Here is a 19,955-nt window from a genome sequence, read left to right on the forward strand (position 1 = left end):
ACCCATCTGTACAATGGGGATAACAGCACTGCTCTACCTCACCGAGGGGCTGTGAGGAGAAATAGGTTAGATATTGTGAGGCGCAGTCTTAAATACCATGGTGATGGGGCCCCATAAGTACCACAGGTAGAATGGGATCTTCTCTATACACTGCTAGCCCTTCTCTGGGTTTGACCCCTTCTTTTCACCTATGCCTCCAAATCTCCCCCTTTTCTGAATGTAACCTAGGCTCAGTGCTTTGCTGTATTTTTGATGAATTCCTGCCCCACTCCCCTCCCCGCAATGTTCCCTCTAAAACAACCCTCCACAGAGGGATTCCTCTTTTTCAGGCTAAACTTCCATATCCTTAATTTAATCACCAGCCCTTTTTTATCTTAATCACCCTGCCTCTGTTTGTAAATAAAATACTGGCTCCCTGCCGCAGAGGCACAACTCCTCTGCAGAACTTACATTTCACACTAATGCTGTGCTGTAGTTAAGAGCTCCACCTGGGAGCTTGCACACTTCCTGTATGAAACTCGGGAGGGGGAGGGGGTTCTGCCCCCCCAATTGGTGCTGTTGATATCCAGTTCTCCATCCCCCAATAGAGAGCTGGCTCTGAGATGGTTCTGTTACCAGGGCCTATGGGCTGAGGGAGTGTAAGGTTCTTGTTTTGTTCCCAGTGTCTCCTTGCAGTGAGTATGAAGTGCATCACTGTGGACATTGCAAGGTTCCTCCCTGTTAAACAATTAGTCCCAAATACCATCCGTCCCTGATGTGAGTGACTAGCTGAGAGTCTCTGGAACCATGGCCCAACTCTCTGCTGGCTGTGTCTGTGTCTATGATTCCCATTTACACTAAGGGTATGTCTTCACTACCTGCCGTATCGGCGGGTAGCAATCAATTTAGCTGGGATCAATATATCGCCTCTAGTTAAGACGCGATATATCGATCCCCGAACGCGCTCACCGTCGACTCCGGAACTCAACCAGAGCGAGCAGCGGTAGCGCAGTTGATGGGGGGAGCCGTGGCCGTTGATCCTGCGCCATCTGGACCCCAGGTAATTCGATCCAAGATACTTCGACTTCAGCTACGCTATTCGCTTAGCTGAAGTTGCGTATCTTGGATCGATCCCCCCTCTTCCCTCAGTGTAGACCAGCCCTAAGGCCGCTTTACACCTCATGGACAGCAGAAAGGGATTGGTAAAGTGAGAGCAAATTTAATTTAAGTGGCCTTAGGCCCTAGTTTACACAATGTGTGCAGAGGGTTTGCATGTGGGGGCTAGTGTGAGGGGCAGCCTCAGGTCAGTCTCTAGGGCTGTAGCATTAGCCCTGAGACCTGGGTGGAATCAAGAAAAGAGTGTGCATGAAGCTTCAGTTGTGGATGGAATCTCAAAGTCTGATGCAAACTCAGGCCTTCCAGGTGTCACCAAAGTGCATATCCCCTTCTGGTGAGTTTGGCCTTTTTAAGTTACTCTTGTCATTGGAAGTCACCAGCCAGGTTTCTTTTGGGAGAAATGTACCTTGATCCTCTCTGCAGAATTTGTTTCCCTGACACTGATAAAGGGAGAGCCTTTGTGGAAGTCAGGATTCCTCAAGCTACTCTGGCTGAGCCATGAGGGTAGGGATGGAGAGATACCAGCGCTTCTTCAACAGGATTATTCTAAGAGGTTTTCCTGAGTGTTCATCGGTGTGAAGATTAGAGAGGACAGGGATAAATCCTATTTATTTGAAGCCATATAATCTTCCTGAAGCTCTTAAATGGTGCCTGAATCTTTAATTACAGAATTGCAAGATGGGCTGCTGCAAACAGGCCCACCTGCATTGACTTTTCTGAGGGCAATTGGCAGTAATATCCCCTTACATGCTTTCATTTTACCTTCAAAAATTGAACTCTCTAAAGACATATCTTCTATTTGGCTTTCCTCCCCGAGGATACTTCAGTACCTACTGATACAGTCACTGGATTTCTGTCTGCAGAAGCCAGTGATGACACTGGACCTGCTAAAGGAAAGGTTTCTTTTTCAGTTCATCAGACTGTATCCATAGAACTAGCTTCAGCATTTTACTTTACTCCGGTGTAACGCAAGGAACTTACAAGCCTGAAACCTGTAAGGCATTAGCTTAAGCAGTTGACTTAAAACTTTACAGCCTATGAACTTTAGCACAGATAAATGGCCCAACAGTGACTCTCAGTTTGGGGAATTGGGAACATTGTACTTGGGGGCAGGGGAGGGTCAGAACAAAATGATACCAAGTAACCACATGAACACTGAGCTGATGCTAGCCTTGGATATTTTAGGATAAAATGTTGGCACATGCTTAACCATGAACTTGCCTTGGCAATTAATTGAGGTATATGATAATTAGTTGAAATCATTAATATATATTAATCTATCAGATAGGGATACCCCAACATAATTAGGGTGAGGAGGTTAAATATAGAGAAAGGAGGCTGAGTATTTGTATGGGTATTCATGACAGCCCCTAGCCCCTATAATAGGCCAGACCACCATGTAAAAGGGAGATTTGTTTGGCATGCCAGAGACAAGCAGGACCTTTGTCTCTTACCATCAGATCCCCAAGGAAGGATGTGACTATGTGTGAGGGAATGGTACAAGAGACTGCTTTAATACTGTATTTTTGCTTTCTTTTTACATGTTTGAAGCGTTTGTGTCTTTGCTAATTGTGCTAATAGAAGTGGTTAAAGCTTTGCTTTGCCCTCAGTGTGGGTTTTCTCATTGTGCACACTGGGTTCCCACCCAGATATAGAATCATAGAAGATTAGGGTTGGAAGAGACTTCAGGAGATCATCTAGTCCAACCCCCTGCTCAGAGCAGGACCACAACTAAATCATCCCAGCCAGGGCTTTCTCAAGCCAGGCCTTAAAAACCTCTAAGGATGGAGATTCCACCACCTCCCTAGGTAACCCATTCCAGTGCTTCACCACCCTCCTAGTGAAATAGTTTTTCCTAATATCCAACCTAGGCCTCCGCCACTGCAACTTGAGACCATTGCTCCTTGTTCTGTCATCTGCCACCACTGAGAACAGCCTATCCCCATCCTCTTTGGAACCCCCCTTCAGGTAGTTAAAGGCTGCTATCAAATTCCCCCTCACTCTTCTCTTCTGCAGACTAAATCAGCCCAGTTCCCTCAGCCTCTCCTCATAAGTCATCTGCCCCAACCCCTAATCATTTCCATTGCCCTCTACTGGACTCTGTCCAATCTGTCTATCCTTTCTATACTGGGGCCCCCAAAACTGGACGCAGTACTGCAGATGTGGCCTCACCAGTGCCAAATAGAGGGGAATAATCACTTCCCTCAACCTGCTGGCAATTCTCCTACTAATGGAGCCCGATATGCTGTTAGCCTTCTTGGCAACAAGGGCACACTATTGACTCATATCCAGCTTCTCATCCACTGTAATCACCAGGTCCTTTTCTGCAGGACTGCTGCTTAGCTAGTCAGTCCCCAGCCTGTAGCAGTGCATGGGATTCTTCCATCCTAAGTGCAGGACTCTTCACTTGTCCTTGCTGAACCTCATCAGATTTCTTTTGGCCCAATCCTCCAATGTGTCTAGGTCACTCTGGACCCTATACCTACCCTCCAGCATATCTACCTCTCCCCCCAACTTAGTGTCATCTGCAAACTTGCTGAGGGTGCAATCCATCCCATCATCCAAATCATTAATGAAGATGTTGAACAAAACCAGCCCCAGGACTGACCCCTGGGCCACTCCGCTTGATACCGGCTGTCAACTAGACATCGAGCCGTTGATCACTACCCATTGAGCCGGACGATCTAGCCAGCTTTCTATCCACCTTATAGTCCATTCATCCAATCCATACTTCTCTACCACCGCTTTCCTCATATCCACAGAGCCAGTTATCTCATCATATAAGGCAATAAGGTTGGTCAGGCATGACTTGCCCTTGGTGAATCCATGTTGGCTGTTACTGATCACCTTCCTCTCTCCTATAGTGAACTTGATAACTTTGCTTCTGTTGTGCTTGATTCTGGGCCTAGAACCCTACAGTCACCCAGCTCTTTAAATTGGTAATTAATTGGAAATCAATAACTACTAAAGAATTTGGCAACAAAACTGAAATTATGGTCCTCAGATGCAGGGCCTCTTAATCAATTTACTTCAACCCAGGAAATCATCTTCATATGTTCTAGGTCAGAGGTGGCCAATCCATGGCTCGTGAGCCACATGCAGCTCTTTTACAGTTAAGGTGCAGCTTGCAGAGCCCCCCTCCCATCCCCTCCCGCATTCTCCACCTACCAGACTAGGAGAGCTTGGGACCTCTGCCTTGCAGTGGGGTGGTGAAGTAGAGGCTTCTGCCCAGCGGGGACTTACTGACTCTGAGCTGCATACAACAAGCTTCAGAAGTTCAAGAGCAGGGGCTCACCTGTTGGGGCTTCAGCCCTGTGGTAGGTGCCTGCCAAGGCTCGGGACTTCAGCCCTGTGGGGCATGCCTGCCGGGGCTTGGGGCTTCAGTCCTGTGGGCATGCCTGCCGGGGCTTGGGGCTTCTTGAACTTCTGAAGATTGTTGTAAGCAGCACAAAAAGTCAGTAAGTTTGGCCACCCCTGTTCTAGGTACTGAAGGGAATACCTAGAACATAGGGTGCTGGGAATTCACTAGGTGGCACTCTTTCTTCTAAGTCAGTAGTGTACCGACACCATACAATGGTAGGGAACATTGTGCTGTAGCAAGTGGTGTAACTCAGTAGGGGGTGATCTTCCCTGGGAGTACTGAGTGCAGTGCTGCAGATATGTGTCTTTGGTATGATATAGAAGACTATGGTTCTGATCACATGTGGTCATTAAGAATCTCATGTCAATTCTTGTAAGAGTCATCAGGATGTCAGGAGAAATTATAGAATGTGCAGGGGACACACATTCACTTAGGGCAGCTGCAAAATGCTGAGCGACCAGCCCTGGCCTGTCTGCCACCCCTGCCTGTAATGGTCTTTCACAGCATTCTCCCTCTTACATCTCCCCACATTGTCTCTTCTGTCTGCGGCTGCCCCCGGGGCTGCATGGGGCCCGATGACTATACAGATCTGCCGTGAGTTCTGTTCCCTGCCCTTGGCAGTGCCCATGGCTCTGGGTTGCTAACATTCTCCTTAGCTCTGAGCTGTCAGTGGAAGAGCAAGGGAGGAGCAATGCATTGCGCCAGTGCTTCCTTAAGAGGCTGTTCCAGGAGGGGAGTTATGCCTCTCACCGTCTTTAATATTCATGAGCTGGAGGGCGTGATGTTCAGGCCGGCCAGGCGGCTGAGCCAGGGGATCCTCTGCGGAGTGTGAAAGTGACAGCTGGGCAGAGGGGAGTCCCGGAGGAGTACACCGCCCCTCCTTGCTCCTGCACAGCCCCAGGCGGCAGCCCGGGCCCCTGCACGCTCCCGCGGGGTTCGGATCCTGCCCAGCCCCAGGCGCTGCACCCAACCTTTCCTCCCGGTCCCCCGTCCTCAGCTGCCGCGGGGCCCCCGGCTGCCTCCGCCGCCCCGGGGAGCCCCTCTGCCCCCGTGCCCTATGGATTGCAGCCGTCCCGTGGGAGGAGGTGCCATGCCCTGTGGGTGCCCGGGGCCCTGCCATCGGCTGCACCGGGCAGCGCTGGAGTAACCCCCCGAGCCTTGGATTGGTGGAGGGAGCGAGGGACGCCCGGGATCCGGCCCGCCGCGCTGGCGGGAAGGCGGCTCTGCCCCTCACTTAACCCTGCTCCGGCGGGGCGCTGCCCGGCACCATGGACAGTATCCTGGAGCCCTTCCCCTCCGAGCGCCTCTTCCCCGGAGGCGGCTCCGGCTTCCTGGACCTGGGCGACCTGAACGAAGCGGATTTCCTCAGCAATGTGGTAAGGGAGCTGGGGGTGGGCGGGGGCTGCTTGGGCTCGTCCTGGGGTGCCTCGGGCTCTCCTCCAAACGGCGCCTACTCGTGCCGGGCCACGGCCGCTGCTCGGGGAATTCCTGCCTGTCCGCCGGGCAGGGAAGCGTGAGCCTGGGCAGCGCAGCGCCCGTTTCCCTGAACCTGTCTCCAGCACTGAGCGCCCCAAAGCCAATGCTCCCCATGGCCCTACAAAGCTCAGCCGGCCTGAGGCTCCTGTCACTGAGAGTCCCCTACAGCTGTACCCTCTCCGCCCCCCCCCCCCCCCACACACACTCCTGCGACCTCCTCTAGGGATCAGCCTCCCCTTTGGCAAGACTGATGCCAGTTTTTTAAACCATGTCTAATGGGAATTCCACAGCGGGTCCTGGCACTTTGTTCCATTGCTTAACTAACTCTTCCCACTCTAACGGTACTGGAGACACTAAAGTTAGGGGGCAGCAGGCCCTTCTGTTGGAAACCTCTACTTTCCCTTGCTAACAGCTTTTTGTAAAATGACATTTTGAGGGTGAAACATCTGTTGCTTGGCTAACAAAGTTGTGACTTACTTTGGGGTGGGGAGGGGAGTGAACTAGAGGAAAATCCATTCAGCTGATTCCAAGTATGTAAAAACAGTGTATTCGCCTTTAAGAAAATTGTCCAGACTTTGTGCACTCATGTAACTCACATGTACAGTTGGTCCATTTTAAAACTTCAAACTAGTTTGTTCCAAATGAGGAATATGAGTTTTGTGTTTGTGAGCAAATTTAGCTTTGAACTAGTATGAATATTGCTGTCCCTCTGCCAACCAGTAGACAACATCTGGGGCTTTTCAGGTCACCTTCCCAGTGGAGGATAAATCAGTGACACAGAATTTGGGTATATTCTAAGTGTAACTTGTTTTATATACACATACATCAGTCCTGGAACAGAGATGGTCACAAGCAGCATGCAGCTAATCCCTTCTTTCAATAATCTCACCTCAAGTTCCCCCCCCCCCCCCTTCAAGGATGCACCTCTGTCTCTGATTGGAGTAAATTCTTGAGGCAAAGGGTAAGTCTACATGGCAGTCAGTGGGTGACGGCAGAACATGTAGACATGCCTGAGCTAGCTTTGATCTAGCTAGCTCAGTCAGTAGCAGTGAATCCCAGCAGCAAGGGCTGTACAACCCCTCCCAGAACTCTGGTGACATATTCAAGTGGCTAGCCTGTACTGCTGCAACTTCACAGTACATTATTTGAGCTAATTAGATCAAATCTAGCACTGCTATGTTTACATGTGCAGAAGTCACACTTCTAATTGCAGTGTAGACTTACCCATAGGTAGAGAGCAAAATCTTCTACTCCTTGCACTGCTCCCCCCTACTGAGGAACTTTGCATGGCAAAACTAACACACACAGCAGGTCTTCTCCAGACTGAACATTTGCTCACACCCTAAGGCCTGGTCTACATACTTTTGAAAGTTTGACTGGTGTAACTATTTCAGTTATGGGTATGATTATTTTTCAAGAAATAGTAATACTGGTAAAAGCCCTAGTATGGATGTAGTTATACTAGTATAAAAGTGCCTTACAGCAAATTAGCTTATTCTTACATAAAAATAATCTATACCATTATATGCACTCTTATGTCTCTATAACTGGATCCGCACTAGGGGAGTTGTATAAATTAGACAAGGCCTAAGAAAAATAACTTGGAAGACTGTACATACCAACACCACCCAGTGATACCTGCCATGACACTATATTTAAAAATGCGTACTGACCATATGCAGTATGTTACTTCCCTGACTGATTAAATTCCATTTCTGCTCTAACAGTGACTGCAAAACTGGCATGAAAGGTCTCCATGTTCATTATTTCTCAGTGACTCTAGATTTATTGCACTCAGTTGACAAGTAAAAGCTTTTTTTTCTTTTGCACCACAAACTCCCCTGGGGATCTGAGACTCTTTGTTCTTGTGCATGATCAACAATAAAGATTTTGTAATCTTAATTCAGATAACAAATCTGTTGATGATACCGGAGCCTGAATGTACTGTAATCCAATTCACCGTCCGTGTAGTGGCTCTGCAGGGATAACAGCCAGAAAAAGGAGTAAAGATGAACTTTAGTGTAAATTCAGCAAATCTTACTGTGATAATGATGGGAAGGGGATCTGTTAAGTAAGGAGGTCTTATTTTTACATAATCGCTTTTCAATGTATTGCACTTTAAATCAAAGTGCTATGGTTGCATGATAATTCTTTAAACCATCAATGATTTCACTTCAGAGCGAGATGAGATTCAACATGGAGACCCTTCCATGTATTGTTCAGCAAATGTAGTTTCCTCTAAAGAGGTTGGACACTGTTAGAATATTGTGTTCACCATCAACCCCTTCCTGAAACAGTAACCTTCCTTAGTTAATCGTCTTGTCACTTAAGTAGTAGTTTATAACTCCTTTATTCTAAGGATGTTACAAGCTGAAATAATGGGATCATAGGTCTAGGTGCATCTTGGAATTAATAAATTAATGTGATTGAAAAGGGATGCTTGAAAGAGAACAGTGTTATTGATTGGAATATGACTGATATCTAGTTTAAAAAGCATAAACAGGGCTGGGCTTAATCAGTGCTTGGATGGGTGAACTCCAAGGGGAAAGGTGTCTATGGAAAATGCTCCTTTTGTTCACCAAGATGAGTGTATTACTAATGACAGCAAAAACAGATTTTCCTTCAGCTTGCTAGGTCACCTACTGCTTTTGAACACAGAGGAGTTTGTTCAGTGTTTTCACTGGAAATGACTGTTTATTAATAAAGCTAATCCTTCATGTGATGTTTGCTCATTGAATTAACCTTTCTGAATTCTGTACTGTCCACACCAGGCTTTGGCATTTTTCATTATTCTTGTCAGAATACGCGTACTCACTCCTTGGTTTTATCAGAGGAATGACTCAGAGAGCTCTCACTCTCTCTCAGCCCTCCTCAGTATCAAGCTTCTCAGCTCTATGATTCCAAGACTGGGCCTTCAGGCTCCAGCACCCCATTTCTCACTCTGTGCTTTTCAATGTGTTCAGACTTCTGGTGAGACTTCTCCCCCTTTCAGGAAGCATGCACCCTGTAAGCATTTGTTTTTAAAAGGCTGCCTTGTGACAGAATACAGAGTCGGAGGGCAGCATGGAACAGCCAAGCCAAGACAGTCTGTATTGGCAGAAGTAACTGCCCCAATATTCAGGGCCGGTTCTAGGTTTTTTGCCGCCTCAAGCAAAAAAATTTTTGGCTGCCCCCTGTCCCAGCCCTGGGCTCCTCACTGCACTCCCCGCTCCCCCAGCCCTGGGCTCCCCCCTCCTGCCCTCCCCACCCCCCTGCACCCTCCTTCCGCCGCATCCCTGGGTCACTGGTAACTTGCTCCCACGGCAGGTCATTCAGCAGGAATTCTAGATATGCACAGAACACAGACAGGATTGGTTCCCATATGATTACAGAACTCTAGTAAAGTGGAACAATTTTCAGCTTGTGTGATTGGAGGATATCTGGATGCATATTATAAGACTGTCCTACATAAATGAGGAAAAGTTGAGGTGCCTTTATTATTCTTTTGTTCCCTTCTTTCTTTCTATGCGGAATTTGCCAATGCAATATCACTGTCTTCCTTTTAAACAAACAAAAAAGGCAATGTCTGTTGAAAATAGCAATTCCAGTCCTAATAACCACTGGGAAGCATTTCTTGCTCAATTTTATCCTACTTTTTCTACAGCAAGTTACAGTGGATCAGTATATTTGATTTGGGAGAAATGAAGTAACAGCTGCCCAAATTGAGCTTGAGCACTCCTGAATTTTGAGGTGTTCAAATCTGGAAGGCAGGTGCTGGGGGGGGGGGCTGTGGCTCCGCAGGGGAGCACGGCAGCATGTATGCAGCAGTGTGTCTGGCGCTGCACGGAGCCAGACACGCTGGTCTGAGTGGCACGGTAAGGGGGCTGGGGGGGTTGGAGAAGGGGTAGGGAGTTCCAGGGGGGGCAGTCAAGGGACAGGGAGAAGGAGGGGTTAGATGGGTCAGGGGTTTGGGGGGGGGCAGTCAGGGGACAGGCAGTGGTTGGATAGGCATGGGAGTCCCCGGGGTTTGTCAGGGGACAGGTAGGGGGTTGGGTCCTAGGGCGGAAGTTGTGGGGGTCTCAGGAGGGGGCAGTTGGGGACAAGGAGAAGGGAGGCTTAGATAGGGGGTGGGGTCCCAGGAGGGGGCAATCAGGGTACAAGGAGCAGCGGCACTTAGATAGGGGGTGGTGTCCTGGGGGGCAGTTAGGGGCAGGGGTGATCAGGGGACAGGGAGCAGGGGGGGTTGGATGAGTTGGGGTTTCTGTGGGGGGCAGTTGGAGGGAATGGATGGTGGCAGGGTGGGGCTACCCTCCCTCCCTGTGGAGTGTCCTATTTTTTGAATGTTAAAATATGGTATCCCTACTCACAGCGCAGCTCTCCATTCACAGCAGGCTGCAGCATGAGGTCTCAGCTACCTCACTCCCTCCCCCTCTTTCCTGTTGGTAGTGGCCAAGGGAATGCTGGGAAATGTAGTTCTTTCCCTGCTCCAGGGCTGGCTCTATAAGCAGGGAGCTAACCAAGGAACTACAGCTCCCAGGGCCCCCTGTTGGTTCTCAGCTCCCATGCTGGATCCCTGCCGCCCCTGCAAATGGGCTGCCCCAAGCACGTGCTTGCTTTGCTGGTGCCTAGAGCCGGCCCTGCCTAGGGTTACCATACGTCCGGGTTTCCCCGGACATGTCCGGCTTTTGGGTCTTTAAATAGCCGTCCGGGGGGAATTTGTCAAAAGCTAAAAATGTCCGGGATTTCCCCCGGACGGCTATTTAAAGACCCAAAAGCCGCTGATAGGGCAGCCGCGCCGGCTGAAAGCGGTACTGGGAGCAGCCGCGAGCGGTGGGTGCGGGCGGCCCGGCTCCCCCTGCCTGGGGCTCCCCTCGCCCTCCGGGGAGCGCGGGCTCCTCCTCTGCAGCGCTGCCCGCCGCGGGGCTGGGGCTCTCCCGGGGCTCTGCCCTGCACACGCCCAGCACCCCCGGGACTGCTCCTGCCTCCCTGGGCTGGCCCCAGATCCCCTCCCCCGGGGGGCTGGGGTCCTGCTGCGGCTTGTGCCCCTCTGCCTCCTCCGCGGGGCAGGCAGCCCTGGGGGGTTGAGGCCGTGCCACTCCTTCCCCAGCTTCCCCCTCCAGCAGCCCCCGCACCACCCTGCCGGGCCTGTTCAGCCCTCGGCCCCACCGGGTCCTGCCCTGCCTCAAGCAACCCGCCCCTACCGTGCGGCGGCTCGGCCCGGGGGGACTGGGGGAGCCGCAGAAAAGCCCCTCCTGGAGCTGGTGCAGGAGACGAGCCTGGCTCTCAGCCCAGGCTCCGGCATCAGGCTGCAGCCGGGAGCAGAGCCACCCCCGCCAGCTCGGCTCAGCCCAGCCCCGCTCTTAAAGGGACAGGGACCCCACCGTGGCTCAGCCCGGCCTGGGGCGGGCGGGCGGGGGGGGCGGGAGTCTGTCTGCAGACAGGAGATTGAGGCAAACATGCTAGTGCCACTGAGGGATGCCATGGGCTAGGTCAGGTGCTGGGCTTCACATACCAGCCACTTCAAATCCTGTGGGAGCTGAGAGCCAGCACTAGGGTGGGGGTCCTGGGCTGGCAGAGCAGGGGCCGTGTAGCGCAGGCCAGAGGCGATCGGGCTGGTGGAGCACGGGGTGCTGCAGAGCAGGTGTGTGGTGCGTTGGGGGGGCTGGCAGAGCAGGGGGTGCTGCATGGCAGGGCTGGGGATCAGGCTGGTGTGGCAGGGGTGCTGCAGGCCAGCCACGAGGGGCATGGCATTGCTGTGGGCGAAGCTTGCCTAGCCTCTCAGTTCAACTCCAAATCCACCCCAACGTTTGTGTGGTTGAAGAAGGGGCAGGAGGGTGCAATCGGGTCATGACTGCCCTCTTCTGGCAGGGTGCTGTAGGGGCAGCTAACTCAGCCCCACGTGGAGCGAGCACGCTGTGGCTCTTTAGAGCAGTGATTCTCAGCCCGCCGGCCGCTTGCAGCCCAATCAGCACCCGGCTGCAGCCCATGTGCCATCCTCAGGGCCATACAGGCAGCACGTATCTTGTGTGGCTGCAGCCCATAGAACCCCCAGAAAGCCGCGTGTGCTGCCCACAATGGGAAATCGATTGAGAACCAGTGCTTTGGAGCAATGCTTTGGGCAGACGGCTCATCGAGAGCAGAGCGAGAGAAGGGAAGATCTGCTCACCAGGGCTTTAGGGACCCTCCCTCACTTATCACAAGTGTGGTGGGCACACCCCCTCCCCAGCCCAGCCAGGGCTTTGCTGGGGTGCAGCTCACAGTCAGCCCCTTGGTGCAGAATCCCCGAGTGACCCGGAGCTTGTGCAGCTCCATGGACGCTGATGGGGAGCTCTGGTTCCAGGCCTCTGCCATGCATAGGGTTACCATATGTCCGGTTTTTCGGCAATCAAACCCCCGTCCAGGGGGAATTGCCAAAAAGCCGAACATGTCCGGGAAAATGCCGGCTGGGCGCTTCCCCTCCCGGGCTCCGGCTGCGCTGGGGAAGCGCCGGCTGGGGGCGCAGGGTCTGGGGGCTGCCCGGCAAATCCTGAAGCCGGTAGCGCTGGGGCAGCCCTTTCCCCCTGGCTGGGAGTGGGAGGGAGGAGGGGGCGGAGTTAGGGCAGGGAAGGGGCGGAGTTAGGGCAGGGAAGGGGCGGAGTTGGGGCGGGGCTAGGGGTGGGGGAAATGGGCGGGGCCAGGGCCCGTGGAGGGTCCTCTTTTTTTATTTATGAGATATGGTAACCCTAGCCCTGCCAATATGCCATGCTCCCCTGCAATTTCCTTTGGTCTCTCTCACTGTGTGGGTATGAATAGGCTGCAATCAGAGGTGTGATTGCAGAATATGTGGACATACCAGAGCTAGTTTTAATCTAGCTAGCTTGGGTACCAATAGTAGTGACACTGCAGCAGCATGGATTTCAGCATGGACTAGCTTCTGAGTAAGTACCCAGGGACTTGGGCAGGCTTGTATAGCCCACATTGCAGCCCATATTGCTGTTGGTACCCAAACTTGCAAGACTAAAGATAGCATGGGTGTGTTTACTCATGCTGCAATCACACACCTCAATTGCATACTCTGTATCTGCACCCACATGCTAAAAATCCAGTCTGTTCACACCTCAGGTTCCTTGTCTCCAGCCACACTGTATTCATGTTTCAGCTTCCTTGGTTGCCACTCATGAAAATTCGTGTTTGATTATTGAGGGTTCCATTGTCTACCCATATGTAGGCAGACTTTGATAGTGCATCCACACATCAGCCTCCTGCTGGCTGTGCAGGACTCTGCAGAGTCCTGCCTCAGTTTCCCTTTCACCCAGGCTCCTCAATAACTCCACCAAAGCTTGTGTCCAATAACATCACCCCTTCTTGTTGTCTTGTTCTTAACATACAACAAAATCTCTTCTACCCAAGTCGTACACAGAGCACAGCCCCTCTTCCCTGGAGTCTGTCTGTCTTCAAGTTTCCAAGCTGGGCACAGCATCTGAGCCTTTCCCAGGCTCTGCTTAGCCTCTCTCCTCAACCCAGCCTCTTCTGAACATCCACTTTCAGGCCTTCTTACCTGGAACCGACCCCTTCTCTTTATGTCTGCAGGAAATCTCAGGCCTTTCAACCTGGAGTTATTCCACATGCTTACAGTCTCCAAGGTCCTCCAGGCCCAAAACCCTTCCCCCAGTCAAGGGTCTCCTGCAGGAGTCTCCTGCTCTCTGCTGTGGCTTCTACCATAGCTTCTTTTAACAGTACCCTCACCTCCCTGAGCTGAGAGAGTTTCAGTGGATAACCTTCCTTCCCCTATTCCTGTCTTCCCCTTCATAAGATCCAGGCACCAGCCTTTAAACCCAACTGGGTAGCTAGTAATCAGTCATAGGTGCACTGTACCCGCTGCTCCCTCTAAAAGGGGCCAGTCGTTCTGTGGTAATGCGTTACGATATGAACTCTTACTGTGTGACAGCCCGCACTATTTGATAAATAATATGATATAATGGAATGGGAAAAGTTACATGTATTTCTGGACTGTTTCTTGAGGGACATCATGTAAACTGGTTCTACTTTTTACTATTTTTATGTTCACACTGCTATTTTCTATATCTTTAGTGTGGTGTCTTTTGTGTTACTGCATATATGTCTTGAAATCAGATAATGTGGGCCACCAAAAATGAGCTAATTAGTGAATTGTATGTAGAAAACAGAGCTATGCTAAGGACAGTGCCAACAGAAACTGGAAAGGGTCTTTGCTAACAAACGTAAATATAGTCTGTTCCTTGGGGGTGAAATTTACCCTTGTGCAAGGCCAGTGCAAGGCCTATGTACCATAAGTTCCTCTTTTATGCCCTATTTTGAGGCGTTAACTAGTGCATAGGCCTTGTTCTGCCCTTGGCACAGGGTGAATTTCATCCTGTATGAGCCCCATTCTTTCCTCCCTTGCCCCCCACAGCTGGACCTAAAGGCTTAGCTAGGAATTCTCATCAATTTCCATTTCTCTTGTTGGATTCCAGAGATTTAAATTTCATTGGATTTTGGAGGTGCATGTTTTGTTCCTCAGCCCTGAGGCTGGAGGAGTTCTGTGCCCCCACCGATTATTGGGGGTGCCCCTGCTTGCCCCCCTTTCTGCACGCCCCTGATACCAGACATTATGAGAGGTACACAATGGTCTCTGGGGCTGAAGCCAGTCATGGACACTTCTGAAAGTGTCATAGTTTCCTATTCCTCAAGCTAGTAAACTTAGTTAATTTGTAACATTCTTATAATTACATGTCTTTAGCTTCTTAGTCTGTTTTGGAGTGGTGAGAGCATTGAGCAGGTCAATAAAAATATATGATTTTTATCCTGCTTAGAATTGGGCTTGTCAAGAAATAGTTCTGTGACCCCACTAGAGATGTAGTAGATATGGAGAGACATTGGCTGAAGGAATGCATTTTAATAAAAACGTTCCCAGATTTTCCTTGTTTTCCTGATTTTCCTTTGGCTCAGTCACTTTGCTCCTCCAGCTCCTCTTTTTGGACATTCCCTTGCAGCTGATCCAGAGATGTCTGAGAAGCATCAATGGAATAGGGCAGTTAACCCAGCGCTGGCAGCCCTCAATGGAACACAATAGTACAGTTCCTTATATGATCAGAAATCAAAAGGAAGAAAGTAAAAACACTTCCTCCACTGTTGATATTTCTAAGATATTTATATGGCCCCAGTTACTGTAGTCTCTGAGTACCTCACAATCTTTAATGTATTTATCCTCACAATACCTGTGTGAGGTAGGGAAATGCTATTGTTCCCATTTTACAGATGGGGTGAGTGGCACAGAGAGGCTAACTGACTTGCCCATGGTCACTTAGGAAGTCTGTGGCCATATAGGGAATTGCACCCAGGTCTTGCAAGTTCTGGGCTTGTTACCCACACTCTCTAGGGTGCCCCACCTTTACCCTGCTGTGGGCTCAAGGGGTAACCAAGTTAATTTAGGCATCCCTACCCTTTCCCAGTTCCTAGGGCTCCAGGTGAAAGGCATCCACCAATACCCATTTCCTAGGGCTCAGGGCTACCCATACTCAGTTCCTAGGACTCAGGACATATTCTTCTGAGGGTTTTCAGGGCCTTTTGTCAGTGAAAGTGCCTTACCCAGTAATATTCTTAACCTCTATTTGTTAACAGTTACCAAAACAGAATGCACATGCTAAGCATACGGTGCTCACCACTGCCAGTAAGGCAAACGAAGTTTTCCTGGTGGCCAATCAGGATCAGGTCATCTGGAGCTCCTCCAGCTTCTGCCTGATATGGTTGGCAGGGGGTTGAGGTCTGGCAGCTCTGATCCTGGGCTGTGTCCTGGAGGTAGGTTCCAAAGAACTTCCTTTTGGACCCCAATTTATATAGTGAAACTTGAGTCCTGCTTAGCTATACCTTAACCAATTATTTTAAACTAAAGTACTACAAAATAATTCTTTGACCAATCCTAACATATTGCAAAACAATTCTTTAACCAATCATACCCCACCCCCTTAGTTGATTTAGATCTTGCAAAATTAGTTATGCGACTGAAACAATCAAAGAACCATACAGAAACCATACAGATAAACAATAGAAAAGTAGGGACAATGAAGGCAAAACAATAAAGAAGTATAGATTTCACAATCACAACTGTTGATAAAAAGTGACAAAGAGTCCTGTGGCACCTTATAGACTAACAGAAGTATTGGAGCATAAACTTTTGTGGGTGAATGTCCACTTTGTCAGACACATGCATCTGACGAAGTGGGTATTCACCCACAAAAGTTTATGCTCCAATACTTCTGTTAGTCTATAAGGTGCCACAGGACTCTTTGTCACTTTTTACAGATCCAGACTAACACGGCTCCCCCTCTGATACTTAACTGTTGATAAGTGATTCCTTGCCAGCCAGAATGCTATCAAACAAAGTTTTCTTAAGATGTTTAAAGATCTGTTTCTTTATCTGGTGATGGTGGGTACTATTAGGACAGGAGCATCTTCTTAACAGCCCAATATTTAATTGTTTTAATGTAATTTAGATGGAATGTGAGGATGTGACTTTCTGTCTTTTAGCTCATGGCTGCTGCTGTCCTAATGTGGCTGCAGAAAAAGGCCTCAGACTTTACAGGCTAGCAGTCTAACCACCAGACTATCATTCTCCTCTGTGGCATAAGGTACCTCCTGAGCCTACGACAATGTCACTTTGTAGCCTTAAACTGAAAATCAACATTTATTTTTTGGCAGTGGGGAGATATGACCTTTTTTTGGAAGGTCTCATCATCTGTTGAGTGGTGGAGGGTTGTGTATATGTCAAGGCTCCTTCCCCACTCTGAACTTTAGGGTACAGATGTGGGGGCCTGCATGAAAACTTCTAAGCTTAACTACCAGCTTAGATCTGGTCGCTGCCACCACTCCCAATGTGCTAATTCCCTTCCCTGGGTAGCCTTGAGAGACTCTTCACCAATTCCCTGGTGAATACAGATCCAACCCCCTTGGATCTAAAAACAAGGAAAAATCAATCAGGTTCTTAAAAAGAAGGCTTTTAATTAAAGAAAAAGGTAAAAATCATCTCTGTAAAATCAGGATGGAAAATAACTTTATAGGGTAATCAAACTTAAAGAGCCCAGAGGACCCCCCTCTAGCCTTAGGTTCAAAGTTACAGCAAACAGAGGTAAACACGCTAGTAAAAGGTACATTTACAAGTTGAGAAAACAAAGATAAAACTAACACGCCTTGCCTGGCTGTTCTTACAAGTTTGAAATATGAGAGACATGTTCAGAAAGATTTGGCGAGCATGGATTGATGTCTGGTCCCTTCTTAGTCCCAAGAGCGAACTCCCCCCAAAAACAAAGAGCACAATTCAAAAGCCCCCACCAAGATTTGAAAGTATCTTGTCCCCTTATTGGTCTTTTGGGTCACGTGTCAGCCAGGTTACCTGAGCTTCTTAACCCTTTACAGGTAAAAGGATTTTGGAGTCTCTGGCCAGGAGGGATTTTATAGTATTGTACACAGGAGGGCTGTTACCCTTCACTTTATAGTTATGACAGTATACATAACACATTTTGAAGGAAACGAAGAACTCTCTGTCAGGAACATTTGAGAAACATCATCCTGGAAACAGCATACTCTCCTATTAGACAACTTCTGGCATGTGGGCTGGGATCAGCTGGACAGTCTCATCCCAGCCACCATCCTCATGTCCTGAGGAGATCCCTGTAATCATGGTGGCATGCCACAGTTAATGGTTATGGTAGTGCCTGACTGCTGCTGTTCAGAGGCAGACAAGAAGAGAGGGCCTTGGGCCATATCTGCAGAGAGCTAGACATCAGAAAAAGGAATAAAAGAGAGAGACAGAAACGGGCATCTGAGTGGGGAGAAACAGGAAGGGATTATGTGAAAATGTTTGCAAAGTAAATATATTAAGCAACAAGCAGAGGGTGGAAGCTTCCTGTTACATGTGTGCTGAAGTCACTGGTTACACAGGCCAATCCAGAAGCGCACGTAAGCAGCAGCAATTGTGAATCAGAAACTGCAAGATAGTAGCTCTGCAGATGTTGGGGAAGGTGTCTAAATTACTGTGCCTAGAAATGCACTTTGGACAGATCTGTCAGAAAATTGCTGTCTCCTGAGACATGCCCAGCAGTCAGTGCAGCTGGCAGTTTTGATGGAGGCAGGAGGACCTTGCTGTAATAGATCAGATGAGAGCATCAGAATATGGAAAACCTCCCAGATTGTAAATTAACTCATTTTACCCCCACCCCCAAGAGTCCTGCTAGGAACATGGCTTGATTCACTTAGATTCAATGGATGACTCCTCTTCTGGGAAACATATGTGAGGGATTCTTGCCCCCTTCCTTTCTCCAGTAGATGAAAGCCTGGTTGCTAAATAGCAAGATAAGCCACTGATGCTGGTCTGTCTTCACTACACACACCACATGCCCAAAGGAAGGAAGTAAATCACATGCTTCAAATGCCTATTTTCCTTTTTGATTCTCAGCTTCCATTGTCATGGTGCTTGGGGTTTTCCCCCTCAGGCTCTGGCCTTGGTGCTGAATACACCTGAAGGCTGGTCTTTGGTGCAAGCTCAGATTGCTGTTTTGGTGGTGGGGAGAGGGGATGCTGAGGGAATACTATCTGGTGGGTAAGAAAATACCCAACCAGCATTTTTACAGATAGTTGATAGGTCAGGATACTTGATTATCCTTGGGGGAATTTCAGAGTTTAATGGTGCTCATGGGTAGGAGACACCTTCAGGTTCTCAGGGATGCTAGGACACCTGAATTATTATTTTATTTATTTGTATTACCATAGTACCTAGGAGCCCTGGGCATGTACCAGGCCCCCATTGTGCTAGGTGCTGTACAAACACAGAGCAAAAATACAGTCCCTGTTCCAGGGAATTTACAATCTAACTATAAGTCAAAAGTCAACATGGATACATACAGACCAATAGAGGAGTACTAGTAAACAATACAGCCCAGTATTGTCTCATGAAGGTCTCTGCACAGCAACAGCTATTGTCAAATTTTATGTGGGCATCACAGCAAAGAAAAGTTTTGAAGAGGGATTTGAAGGTGAATAGTAAGGTAGAGTCTGAGATGTTTGCAGGGATTGCCTCTGAAGCATGCGGGCAGCATGGATGAAAGCCCCAAGGTGCTTGTTTGAAAATTTAACAAGTGAGAAGTAGAGGCTGGCATTATGGGCCCATCAGAGGTATGCGACAACACTTGATAGTGAATGAGAGAAGATAGGTAGGGGATTGACTGTGAAGGCCCTTGGCAGTGAATACAAGCAGCTTATGTTTGAAGAAATAGAGAAGGGGAGAGCTAGTGGAGGGATTCAAAGAAATAGATGACATACTCATGAATAGTGAGTGGGTTCTAAATACCCATAGGTATTGTGCTGTTATACACAGACACTAGGTTGGTTACAATATCTATTTACCGTGGTGTACCTTGGTTGTACTCTGAAAGACTGGAACAGGATCCATTTCTAGTAGCAGATTGGTTTCAGTGACTGGAAAAAGGAATAATGAATGGATTTCTCTCCAAAACAGGCTCTTAACGTGGAGTCCTGGGGAGAGTGACTTTATGATAACAGTCCATCCTTGGCTATAAATCTTCCCCTCTGAATCATGTGTTGTCTCTGAGAAGGGTATAACTCTAGGCTCCACATGATCACTTCATGTTTCCAAACCATCTCTTTGTATGTAGGGAATCCTTATAATACCAATGGAGATGAGGGAATTTAATTTCATCTATGACGTTGGTCCCAGGGTAACAGCATGACAGGTTTCCCCTCACAGCCAGGTGGTGAAGATTGTGTTTTGGTCTAAAGGTGATTGTATTTCTTCTCAAGATTTATTTATTTTGGTGCAACTTAGAAAATAGATTATTCCAGTTATTAAAATCTGTGCATTCTGAACACACTACTTGGATTGCAACAACTCAGGCCCACTAGCTGACTCTACTATTGGAAAGTTCACTTCAGGAACTAAGATGGAACTAAAAAAACCACCCTGATTATACTGTTTGCTGTTGTGATGATGTGGAGGAACAGATAGCTGATGGGAGGAAAGCTCATTTCCAACTGT

General features: G+C 48.8%; 1 protein-coding gene across 1 annotated transcript in view; it reads left to right on the top strand.

Moving 5' to 3' along the window:
- The first annotated feature begins 5,260 nt into the window (after window positions 1–5,260).
- The window catches only part of CREB3L1 (cAMP responsive element binding protein 3 like 1), a 74,495-nt gene continuing 59,800 nt past the window's right edge, over window positions 5,261–19,955 (top strand). Inside the window, exon 1 of the mRNA XM_005302248.5 lies at window positions 5,261–5,832. Within this exon, the coding sequence (XP_005302305.2) occupies window positions 5,725–5,832 (108 nt within the window). The 5' untranslated portion in view covers window positions 5,261–5,724. The remainder of the gene's footprint in view (window positions 5,833–19,955) is intronic.

This window comes from Chrysemys picta, chromosome 4 (assembly GCF_011386835.1).
Source record: "Chrysemys picta bellii isolate R12L10 chromosome 4, ASM1138683v2, whole genome shotgun sequence".
NCBI lineage: Eukaryota > Metazoa > Chordata > Testudines > Emydidae > Chrysemys > Chrysemys picta.